This window comes from Planococcus citri, chromosome 1, assembly GCF_950023065.1.
Source record: "Planococcus citri chromosome 1, ihPlaCitr1.1, whole genome shotgun sequence".
In the NCBI taxonomy this organism is placed as follows: domain Eukaryota; kingdom Metazoa; phylum Arthropoda; class Insecta; order Hemiptera; family Pseudococcidae; genus Planococcus; species Planococcus citri.
In genome coordinates, this window is record NC_088677.1 from 3,087,827 (window position 1) to 3,101,065 (window position 13,239).

At 34.0% G+C, this 13,239-nt stretch overlaps 1 protein-coding gene across 3 annotated transcripts in view; it reads right to left on the reverse strand.

Moving 5' to 3' along the window:
* The window catches only part of IRSp53 (Insulin receptor substrate 53 kDa), a 140,950-nt gene continuing 127,711 nt past the window's right edge, over positions 1–13,239 (reverse strand). For 2 of the 3 annotated variants that reach the window (XM_065363330.1, XM_065363322.1), the window contains exons 6-15: positions 10,253–10,381; positions 9,696–9,761; positions 9,394–9,585; positions 9,004–9,223; positions 8,751–8,906; positions 8,345–8,450; positions 8,018–8,192; positions 7,688–7,923; positions 1,056–1,860; positions 1–682 (exon numbers count right to left, since the gene is read on the reverse strand). In XM_065363330.1, the coding sequence (XP_065219402.1) occupies positions 1,056–1,860; positions 7,688–7,923; positions 8,018–8,192; positions 8,345–8,450; positions 8,751–8,906; positions 9,004–9,223; positions 9,394–9,585; positions 9,696–9,761; positions 10,253–10,381 (2,085 nt within the window). In that variant the 3' untranslated portion in view covers positions 1–682. The remainder of the gene's footprint in view (positions 683–1,055; positions 1,861–7,687; positions 7,924–8,017; positions 8,193–8,344; positions 8,451–8,750; positions 8,907–9,003; positions 9,224–9,393; positions 9,586–9,695; positions 9,762–10,252; positions 10,382–13,239) is intronic. The other variant, XM_065363340.1, reaches the window with a different exon arrangement.

Genomic DNA, 13,239 nt, shown 5'->3' on the forward strand with positions numbered 1-13,239 from the left:
TTTAATTTCAACAATTTAATTGTAAATTTATACTAAATCTAGGTATAACTTCATTTACTAAAATTTAATCATTTACACAATACTCATTTTTGGTGATAAAATCATTTGACGATTGATGGTTCCAAAATCCAAAATATTCGTAGACCTATTCGAAGAAGGAAAAAAAACAACCCTATAATATGCATCCAAGATACACTTTCATATCCTCATCTAGTAAAAATCATTAAATAATGTAAAATGGAGCTAAAAAAAAAGAAATACTTCGATATTTACACATGATATCATAATGTACGTAGATAGTAAGATACTAGATAATTGAAATAATTTAATGCGAGTACTTTTCCTAAACGAGTACTCGATTTTTTATTTTTATACGTATTTTTTTTCGAATATTTGAATATTTTTATGTACTCTCATTATTTAATGTATAAGTAACCTCGAGAATTATAATAAATAAATGATAAGAAAAGAAACAACGATATATATATAGACTGATGAAATCACTACAACGACTTGACATTGACAAGCACCCTAGACAACGTTGAAATCATATTCAACAATAATAATAACAAACAACAACAACGTTTTTTTATAATACGTGAATACGCTGTACTGGCACATCAGATATACTCAAATCAGTTCAGGAGACGTATACTCTCCGACCGTAAATAGCCAATTCACTCTGAAACATAAATATACCACACGTATCGTGAGGGTTGGAATCGTTTTTCGCCCTTTTTAATAAATAGGTATATAGGTGAGTATGGTAGTGATAGTGTGTGAGGTTCAGGCCTTATATGAATATTGTATGTACAATAGAACCAAAATAAAATAGTATAGGTATGATGAATGCTGCAGCAACTTGTGAGTGAGTACGGTTAATGGCATTATGGCTTATGTAGCAATCGAAGAGTATACGTACATAATATTTTACACCAGCTAATGAGAATGAGAAAGGTAGAGAGATAGACAGAAGTACACAGACACACATGCAATCCAGCACCAAAAAATAAATCCATCACCGCAGATATGTATTATGGACATTGGACACTTACTCATTTTTTTCTCCTTTCTCCCCAAGAATCGTACCACGAAGAATCGGCGATCCTGTTGTACTTGAAGGTTTGTAATTTATTACTTTCGAAAACCATATTATCGGATTCGTTGTCTTTATAATCGGTATACCCATTTTCGGCTTTCACCGACGTCGACGAGTTAGTTTTGGTTAAATGTGTTCGGGGTAGCTTCGAGTTAACTGTATCGGTTTTCCTATGATCGTCTACAACGATACATGACTCTTGGTCGGACTCTTCACTCTCATCCTGATACTTGCTGCTGGCTGGTTTATTTTTAGCCTGATGGTTATTGGCTACGCCGTTCATAATGGTATGCTCGTCATCGCTATCCACCGATATCTCTCTGGTAACTGCCATACGTTTGTCGAGTACCGGTGTTCCTCGACTATACGACGAAGGATCGCCACCACCGCCATTTTGTTGGTTATTTATATCGACCAGCGAGCGATGTTTCCATAAAGACATTCCTTCCAGAACGTCGTCTGCTTTTTTGAACTTCCACAGCGATTTAGTGCGTTTGATTTTCTTATCGTAGACAGCTACGTCTTTCTCGGATTGAGCGGCGTGGTTGGATAATCTGCCTAGGGTAACCAGGTGCCCGACACTGGAGCTTTGACGGATCGGCACGTGACGTCTTTTGTCGCACATGGTGGCCGAATGGTAGTCGTGGATCGCTTCGCCGTTTAGCCAATCGCATACGGATGAGCTGAATTCTTTTTTCTTACCGTTCGGCATGCTTTTGGTGCTTTTAGCGTCCGACGATTTTTTCATATAGTGTCCGCGGCTGTAGGGTAATAATATTTACCAATAAGGTTATGCGCAGGAATAGGGTGTATATGATACGAGGTGTGTTAATCAGCGAAATTGTATCTACGTTTATAGAGTAAAATAACTAAGTACTTGTACGTGCAACGTGTTTCCAAAGTCTTTCCAGTGTGAGTAAGAGTAATTTTGGATGAGCTAGAGGGTATAAGTTGAGAAAAAGAGACTCATTTCATACTAATTTAATTCAAAAATCAAGTCAAGTCCTTCGGATTCGCTCATTTTTGTATTTATAGGATCCTTCGATGACTCAGAAAGTACCTAACTATCGTCACTCGTGTTCAAACCTCCAAGGAGCTCGAGGAGGGGGGGCTTCTATTTCTTTATTATTATTATTATTTTTTTAGCAGACCACGGGGATCCATGAAGTAGCTCCCCCTTCCCCCCTCTAAAAAAAATACCAGCCACCAAAACAGAAAATTGAGTATCTCGCAGAGTTTTGAATTTTCCAAAATAGTCCGACAATCAGGTGATTCGATGGTAAAATCAAAGGCCGAGTTATCATGCCGAAAATCTTCATTTCTAATCACATTTACTCCAAATTAAACGCCCAACTTTGACAATGAAAAAATTATTTTTGAGGATTTGAGGTTTTTAAAAATATATATATACCTAGTTATATTAATCATCGAAAAATGAACAGCTTTTCTATCTGATAATGGAAATTTCCAAAAAGAAAATTCATAGTGCACATTTTGAGATTTTATAGAAAGCTTCTTTAAATAAAGTTTTGCCCAAAATTACCTTCCAAATGTTTCTCATGCCGGAAGTGGTCTTTAAAACGGGTTAATAGTTGAAATATAAACCAGAATGAAGATTTCCAGAGTTATAGCAACCCAATTGCCCATATTAAAGATTTAGAATACATTTTTTGAATAAAAAAATGGGCCACCAGAAGTTAAGTTTTTAAAATTTTTTCCTTTCTTGAAAATGAACTTAAAATCAAAATGTTTCCATCATATTTTTTTTGTCCCAAATAAACTAAAACAATTTTTGTTTTTGTTTTTTTTTAGAATGAAATAAAACGGTATCCCCCCCCCCTCCATTCATAGAAAATCTCTCAAGTAAACAAAAACAAACATACTTCTTAGTTTCTACATTTCTTTTTTTTTTAATAAAGAAAAATTGGAAATTTTTAATTTTGTTTTGTTCTAATATTTTTCACATTCTTTTTTTGGTTTTTATTTTTTTATTAACTTTTTAAATTTTTTTTTTCATTTCAAATTTTTTCATTTTTTTACACACGCGCAATAATTCTGCTTCTTTATTTTTATTTTTCATTTTTTTTAAAATATCGAATCAAAACCAAACTATTCCAAGATTATATCAAACTTGGAAATATTTCATCTGTTGGTTCAACTTTTTTAAACAGATCCACATTTTTTTTTGTTTCTTCTCTCTTGCTTTCCTGCATTTTTTTAAATGAAAAAACTGAGAACATTTTTTCAATTTTTAAGAAAATGAATCAAGACCAATCTTTTAATTTTTTTTCCTCAAAATAAAATATTAGAACTTTTCTTCTATCATTGATAGACCCAAATTGGAAAGTTATATTTCTACTTCAAGTAGACTAAAACTAGAAAATTTTTCCTCTTTCAATTTTTTTTATGCAGAACGAAAATTAAAAATGTTTTCTCAAAAATATCAAGCAACTCTGAAAAGTACTCATCATTTTTAACCTTAAAACGTATTTCTGTATTAAAAATAGACGATTTTCAAAAAAACAAAATTTTTTTTTTCAATGACCAAAAGCGTTTTTGCCAAAACTGATAGTTTTTGAATAATTAATTAATCAGTTTTTTGTGTTTTGTGAAAAGCTGAAAAAGTGGACTTGATCCCTTTCTATTCTCACATTCCCGTCTTTATTTCTTCATTTACATATTTTTTATTTTATTTTTAGTCGTCCGGCATATGACAATAGGAGTAATTGCACCCCCTCCCGCCGATCCTCCGGGACAACTTTTTTCTTAAAGGGGACATCCTAAGAAACATTTTAAAGCAAACTTGCCCCAAAAAAAGTTGGCCTTACTTATAAAATGGCGGCCATTTTGATTAACAGGTCAGCCGAAATCGCAGATTTTGCGTTTCAACATAGGACATGCACGAAATTTTTCAAACCTTACAAAGGTAGATCGAGAGATCATGCAAAAATTTATCACCTGTCAAAATTTCAAGTGCTAAAGTGCGTTTTTCGATTTTTGGTGAATTTTTGAAAATCGAATTAAGGCCAGAAATGAGGGAAAAAATAAAAATTTTACCAAATTGATCAAGCAAGCTGAAATTTGGGATATACCCTATTTCTGACATGCCAAATCGATTGGAAACGGTTTCAACCCGTTTTGAGCAGTTCTGGAGCCTCCAGCAGATTTTTGAAACTCGAAATTCCCACAAAATTCCATCAAGTTAGAGTTGTAAAGCTGAAAGGAGGAGTATCGATAAGGTCATTTTTTGGGCTCGGACAGTTATTGACTCGATCACTCTTAAAATGTTGTAATAAATATACCAAATACGAATCCGTGGTTATTTGATCCAAAATGACCACTTTTTGGGCTCCAGGGGTTCCCAAAGTTGCGAATAAAGAAATAATTTTAGGAACCACTGAGTATTATTTCCAAAAACTTTTTTAGCGTAATATATCTGTTTGAACCTGATAAACGTCATGCGAGATGATTTTTCTATTTTTGACTCTCAGGGGCCGAAATTGGGGTTTTTTTATTTTTTGAAAATTTTGGAACCACCATTTTGGACCTACCCCTTTGAGCCCCGCTAAAAAGCTTTTTACAATTAATTAGTATCTGAAAGACGTCCGTCTTACCAAATTTTGAGCTCAATAAAATTTTGCGCTGGTACTCAAAAATCCAATTTTTCAACTTTTCGCAATTTCGATATTTTGGGAACCCCTGAAAAACTAGAAACCTGCGATTTGCGCCAAACGTAACGTTTTAAGGTATATATTCAATAATATCGATGAAAAAGTTGGATTTAGGCTCCGTGTATATTCGTAATTTTGAACCCCTTTTTTAGAGCCCTCCACTTTAGGCACCCCTAAAAAAGGCTTTTATGCATATTTTTTCAAATAAATTGAAGAATTCATTTTTTAAACACACTAGCAAGTACTCGATAATTTTTCATATGATTATTCCTGTAAAATTCAAAATTGAGCTATTTTGGGTCAAATTCTGAGATTTAACTCTTCGAAAATACGTGAAAATAACGTTTTCACAATTTCAACGAAGTAAAAATGTCAGAATTTGACCCCAAGTAGCTCAATTCTGAAAGTTACAGGAAAAATCAAATAAAAAATTATCGAGTACTTGCTAATGTGTTTCAAATGTAAAATCTTCAATTTATTTGAAAAAATATGCACAAACTCTTTTTTTAGGGGTGCCTAAAGTGGGTGGCTCTAAAAAATGGGTTCAAAATTACGAATATGCAGGGAGCTAAATTAAACTTTTTCATTTGGATAACTGAATATATACCTCAAAACGTTACGTGTGGCGCAAATCGCATGGTTCTAGTTTTTCAGGGGTTCCCAAAATATCGAAAATGCGAAAAATTGGAAAATTGGATTTTTGAGTACCAGCGCAAAATTTCATTGAGCTCAAAATTTGGTAAGATGGACGTCTTTCAGATACTAATTAACTGTAAAAAGCTTTTTAGCGGGGCTCAAAGGGGTAGGTCCAAAATGGTGGTTCCAAAATTTTCAAAAAATCAAAACCCCCCAATTTCTGCCCCCGAGGGTCAAAAATAGAAAAATCATCTCGCAAGACGTTAATCAGCTTCGAACAGATATATTACGCTAAAAAAGTTTTTGAAAATAATACTCAGTGGTTCCTAAAGTTATTTCTTTATTCGCAACTTTGGGAGCCCTTGAAGCCCAAAAATTGGTCATTTTGGGTCAACTAACCACGGATTCGTATTTGGTATATTTATTACAACATGTTAAGAGTGGTCATGTCGATAACTGTCCGGGCCCAGAAAATGGCCTTATCGATACTTCTCCTTTATTCTAAAAACTAATTTCAATACGCTACGAAGTACTGTAGGTGAATTTCAAGTCGTATTGGTGCCTCCAGCGACTTTTTGAAAATTCCTGAAGCCTCCAGCAGATTTTTGAAACTTTAAATTTTCACAAGATTTCATCAAATGGAGATGGAAAGCTGAAATTTACTCTACACTCCAATTTTAACACCCTCTGAAGACGACTTCAGGTGGGTTCAAGTCATTTTAGAGCCTCCAGTGACTTTTTTGAAAATTACTAGAGCCTCCAGCAGATTTTTGAAACTTGAACTGAGGAGGAGAGACGAAATTCATTCTGCAAACTAATTTCAATACGCTACGGGTAGATTTCAAATCGTTTTGGAGCTTCCAGCGACTTTTTGAAAGGTGTATGACGTTTTTTTGGAAAATTGAAATTTTCTAAAAGTAGCTGGAAACTTCAAAACCATTTGAAACCACCATGTAGCCTGCAAAGTAAATTTCAGCTTGCCAACACTATTTGATAAATTAATGTTGGGGAAATTTCAAGTTTCAAAAATCTGCTGGAGGCTCCAGTAATTTTCAAAAAAGTCACTGGAGGCTCTAAAATGACTTGAACCCACCTGAAGTCGTCTTCAGAGGGTGTTAAAATTGGAGTGTAGAATAAATTTCAGCTTTCCATCTCCATTTGATGAAATCTTGTGAAAATTTAAAGTTTCAAAAATCTGCTGGAGGCTCCAGTAATTTTCAAAAAAGTCGCTGGAGGCTCTAAAATGACTTGAACCCACCTGATGTTGTTTTCAGAGGGTGTTAAAATTGGAGTGTAGAGTAAATTTCAGCTTTCCATCTCCATTTGATGAAATCTTGTGAAAATTTAAAGTTTCAAAAATCTGCGAGAGGCTTCAGGAATTTTCAAAAAACCGCTGAAGGATCCAAAACGACTTGAAATTCACCTGCAGTACTTCGCAGCGTATTGAGATTGGTTTTTAGAATAAATTTCAGCTTTACAACTCCAATTTGATGGAATTTTGTGAAAATTTTGAGTTTCAAAAATCTGCTGGAGGCTCCAGAACTGCTCAAAACGGGTTGAAACAGTTTCCAATCGATTTGGCATGTCGAAATTAGGGTATATCCCAATTTTCAGCTTTCTTGGTCAATTTGGTAAAATTTTGATTTTTCCCCTCATTTTTGGCCAAAATTCGATTTTCAAAAATTCACCAAAAATCGAAAAACGCACTTTAGCACTTGAAATTTTGACAGATGATAAATTTTTGTATGATCTTTCGATATACCGTTGTAAGGTTTGAAAAATTTCGTGCAATTCCTATGTTGATACGCAGAATCTGAGATTTCGCGGCTGACCTGTCAATCAAGATGGCCGCCATTTTGTAAGTTAGGCCAACTTTTTTTTGGGCAAGTTTGCTTTAAAATGTTCCTCAGGATGTCCTCTTTAAGAAAAAAGTTGTCTCGGAGGATCGGCGGGGGGGGGGGTGCAATTAGTCCAATTGTCATATGCCGGACTATAGACCTACAAAAATGTTTTTTCATTTTTTCTGATTAAAAAAATTGAAAAAAATGAAATAGATCCTGAAATAGATTTAATTAAAAAAAGAAATAAACCCAAACTATTGTTTTGATTCTTGCGAAGGTTAAAAGCATATCATCAGATCACTCAGACAACAATTTTGTACCTTATTTTTCAATTAAACTTTCGCATGGGGATCCTTTTGATACCAAAATGCTTATTTTCATCTCACCACGAAAGATTTTGGAAACACACCACAACAAGCACATACTACACATACTCGTACCTATTAATTTCATCATCCGAGTAATCTACATCCGGAGCCGGAGGTGGATCATTACTAAATCCGCTATCATTGCTGCTGTGTAAACTGGCGTTACCGTTTTGAGCTTTTTTATTGTTCTGGGCCGGAGATGCTCGCGATTCACGTTGAATTGTTTCTCCATTACTGACCGGTACTATTGGAGCCGGCATCACTGGTGGTGGTACCGGATTGAATAAGTTCTCTTGAACACGTCGACCCTGTTTCAGAAACATCGTCATTATTAAAACCGAACTATTTGGTTTGATTTTCCATCACAATTAGATAGAAATCATAGATAGGTATTATAAGTACTTGGTTCTGATGACGTTGAACGACCGAGTCACCGAATTTATGAGTTGGCTGTTTGTTAGTCATAAATTTCGAATTCACTTTATCTATATCGTTGGCTTCGTCGCTGGGTGTCGAATCGTAGATATCTTCAGATTTCGAAACGAACGAATTTTTACGATATTTTCGAGGTGAATTCCTGTAGAAGAAAAAAAAAACAGTCATTAGGTAATTAATTGAGTTTTTTTTTTTTTTTTAATTTCATCATTTTTAATTTATGATCTTTTGCGAATTTCGTAACAGTAATAATTTTCCTATACGACTCGAGTACTACGATGATAATGTACTTACAAAATAGACTCCTCGCCGACTACACCTTCTGTATAAGCCATTGGGAACCATCCGCTAGCTTTAGTCCGTACGTTCTCTCCGTACTGCCAACCTTTATTACGTTCACCTGCAATAATCAATTATACATTATCACCAGTACAAGCTAAATAAACATACATTTTACATTGATAATCTACACAGATAGGAAACAAATCTCGGACTAAAACAGATGAACGAAATTTCTCACATCGTAAATGTACATCATGCAAGTATAATAATCGTGCGAAAGCATTAAAAAAAACGTGCATCTTATACGACGGACGCGTTTGAAAAGCACTCAAAGTCATCACACATGATGCTATTTCTATGTCAATGACAACACGACGACGAAGAAAGTGAAATTAATCTTTCGATTCACACAACTTACCAATGGTCGATATGATATCGCCTTTCAAAAAGCTCAATTGGTTTTCTCCGTTGGTCAAGTACGAGTACAGAGCTCGAACCAGGTTCTTATTTTCCCAGTGGTCGCCGATGGCCATTGATTTAGGTCGTTGCAGCGTATTCGAGTTGATTTCTTCGTCTGTCAAATAACACCATAATTATTAGATCATCATCTATAGCTCGTGAAAATTCATCGAGTAATTTTAAATAGGTAGGTAAATGTAAATAAGACGTACTTCTATGCAGAGTTAGGGTCGATCCGTTCATATTGTAATCGCTTTTAGCCTTAACCAAGGGGTGTTTGACTTCGGTATTGATTTCTTGACCGTTTTGATTTTCCATGCAAGCTGAGTCGATTGATTTGCTTTTTCTCAGCTGCGTGTTCATCGATGCGACGTCCTCTTCTTCTGGACTAATTGATCTTTCGAGTTGATCCTCGGGGTAGAAATTCATCTGCTGTGAAATACAATACATAATACTTAATTAATTAGACACTAACAAGTTGAAATTATTTTATTCGAAATTGATTTCACCAATTCTCAACATAGATAGTACTTAGGTAGGTGTAGGTAAGCTAATTTTGTTTTACATTCATTTACAGAAATAAAAATAAAAAAAAAACTTACACTCATCTTGGTCGTAAACATACTCTCGACCGATTCCGGTATCTGTTCTCGACACTTGGCAATTTCATTCCAGCTATTCATGTATTTTTCGACTAGCGCCTGTTGTTTTTCGTAAAAAGCTAAATTATGCTTGGCCAATGACGTTTGACGTTCCAATACAAAACCGTATCTTCTTCTTTCCTGGGTAATCGCCTGCGTATAAAATATTTTTTAAAAAACAGGTATTTTTAATTTTCCATTCAACTCATCGTCGTCATCCTATCTCGACAACGACATAGCTATATGAAAAATTATCAACATACGTGTTTCAGACTTTGCTCGCAGAATTCGTCGAGTTTATTTTTCTCGTCTTCTAAAACTTGCATACTCTGAAATCGAACCGAAGAAAAACACCAATATTATATTCGCTCGTTTCGGGTTTCAACCCACGCCATCTAGACCTACTCCATTCTCTATTGGGCGACAATAATAGGCTAAGTATAGGTATACGAGTAAAATTTACATAGATCTGTTTGACATTGAGGTTTACACCATATATGACATATGTTATGTACCTACAACAGTCTTGTGCCTTGATAACTACCTAACTATACCTAACGGTTTATTTAAATGTACATACTCGTAATATCCACCTTCGATGGTAATCTATTTATAGTACATATAATTATTCGATTCAAATACTCGTATAATAGCCATTCGCCGCTACGTTTGTCGCACATCGATGAATGAGAATAGGAAAAAAAGCTCAATGATTTTAATTTCATAATCGCGAATATTGATGAAATCGTGATTGAGAATAAGCAGAGTATATGAATATAATGCTATTGTAATGAGAATCATTCTTTACGAGGCAATTCACCTTTAGTTCTTTATCAACCGGGCAATTCTTTCTTCCTTGTTTTTTACGATATTTCTTCACTGTAGCTTCGGCTTTTGAATACGACTCGATGTGTTGTTTATGATTATGCAAGAATCTCTTCTGTTCGGACTGTAAAAAAAAAAAAAAAAATGATGATGAGAAGGTGATGGAGGCTGATTTTCATGTAAAAAAAATAATATTTTGAGTCAGTTCGAATTTTGAGCCTACGTAATGTAATGTAAAGAGGGAAGATTTTCCCTTCAGTTTTCAAGACAAATTATTCCAATTTTCTAAATCGTTTTATTATTATTACCTAATTATGGTAAACGTGGTGAATTTGAGCAGGGGTAAAAAGGAACAAATTTTTCCAAATGTCATCAACGGCAAATCAAATTTCAACCATTAATTCACAAATTTTTTCCAAGTTTGGAGAGGAGGGAAATCATGAAGGTTCCTATTTGAAAAGTTCAAATTTTATTGTTCCCAATAATATGCTTATATAATCTCAATCAGAAATTTTTCTAAACAAGAAATTGAAGTACATAGTGATATGTTACATGTACCTACTTGGATCATCAAGATTTTGAGATAAACTAAGAGAGGGGGGAGGGGAGGGGGGTAAGTTTTACGAATTAGTATTTCAGTAATTTTTGAACATTTTGGCATTATCTATATGAAGAAACCTGATTGGTCAGATGGGATCAGAATAGACCTGTTTGGTCAGATCGGATCGAAATTGTTTGATTAGATGAAATCGGGGATATCATAATAAGAACGAATCAGAATTGTTTGCTCAGATCGAATCAGAATTGTTTCATGAGATCAAATCAGAATTGTTTCATTAGATCTGATCATACCTGCTTGATTAGAACAAATCAGTACTGCTTAATCAGATAAATCAGACCTTTGAACAAACCAGAACTGCTCAATCAGATCAAATCAGAACTGTTTGAGCAGATCAAGTCATCATACTCGTATGTAACTGTTTCATCAGATTTGATCAGAATTGCTTGATCAGGTCTGATCAGAATTGATGGATCAGAATTGTTTGATTCTATCAAATCAGACCTGTTTGATCAGATTAAATCAGATTCGTTTGATCAGATCAAGTGAGAACTGTTTGATCAGATCTGATCAGAATTGTTTGATCAGGTCAAATAGGATACGAGTACGTTTGACCAGATCAAAGCAGACAGATTTGATAAGATCAGATCAAATCAGAATTGTTTGATCAGATCAGATCAAATTGATCAAATCAGATCAGAATTATTTGATCAGATCAAATTCATAATTATTTGATCAGATCGGATCAGAATTGTTTAATCAGGTCAAATCAGAATTATTTGATCAGATCTGATCAGAATTGTTTGATCAGATGAAATCAATATTGTTTCATCAGATCAAATCTGACTGGTTTGATTAGATCGAATCAGATTCGTTTGATCAGATCTGATCAGAATTGTTTGATCAAATAAAATAAGATATGTTTGATCAGATCAAAACAGATCCGTTTAGTAACTAGTAAGATCAAATCAGAAAATTGTTCAATCAGATTTGTTTAATGAAATCTGATCAGAATTGTTTGATCAGATCAGATCAAATTGATCAAATCAGTTCGGAATTATTTGATCAGAGCAGATCAAATTGATCAAATTAGATCAGAATTATCTGATCAGATTAAATCAGATTCGATTGATCAGATCTGATCAGATTCGTTTAATGAGATCTGATCAGAATTGTTTCATCAGATCTGAACAGAATTATTTGATCAGATCTGATCAGAATTATTTAATCAGATCAAATCAGAATTGTTTAATCAGATGAAATCAGAATTGTTTGATCAGATAAAATCAGTATTGTTCCATGAGATCAAATGAGACTGGTTTGATTAGATTGAATCAGATTCATTTGATCAAATCTGATCAGAATTGTTTGATCAGAAAAATAAGATATGTTTGATCAGATCAAAACAGATCCATTTAATAACTAATAAGATCAGATCAAATCACATAAGATCAAATCAGAAAATTGTTCAATCAAATTTGTTTAATGAAATCTGATCAGAATTGTTGCATCGCATCTGAAAAGAAATATTTGATCAGATCAAATCAGAATTGTTTGATCAGATCAAATCAGAATTGTTTGATCAGATCAAATCTGAATTGTTTGATCAGATCAAATCGGAATTGTTTGATCAGATCAAATCGGAATTGTTTGATCAGATCAAATCAGAATTGTTTGATCAGATCAAATTAGAATTGTTTGATCATATCCGATCACAATTGTTTGATCACATCAGATCAGATCAGAATTATTTGATCAGATCAAACCAGATTTGTTTGATCAGATCGGATCAGAACTGTTTCATAAGACCGGATTAGAATTGTTTTGATCAGATCTAACCAGAATTGTTTGATCAGATCAAATCAGAATTGTTTGATCAGATCAAATCAGAATTGTTTGATCATTTGACCAGATTAAATCAGACCTGTTTGATCAAAACAAATCAGAACTGTTTGAGCAGATCAAATAAGAATTGTTTGATCAGATTTGGAAACATCATTGATCCAATCTAATCTGACCAACCGAATTAGATCCGTTCAAAATACTGGAATTTGTGATCTGAAATCAGATCAAGTCTGATCAGAAAGCGACATTTCCTGATCCAATTTGATGTAATCACTAATCAAGTTTCACCAGATTTACTGGCCATTCCCGGATTGGATTTGATCTGATTAGATAAAGTCAACCTTGACGTAAAATGTTCAAAAATTTAGGAAGTACGATTAGGTACTGATTTTCATAATTTGAAGTCATTCTACAACCCCCCTTCTCCTCCAGTCTATTTCAATATCCGTGACCCAAATATTGAAGTTATTACTTCGATATTTTGTACCATTGACTTTCACTTTTGAGGCTGAATTGAAATAGCATTTTCAAAATTGAGCCTATCAATAGAAGCGGAATCCCTCCTCTCAATTTTGAGG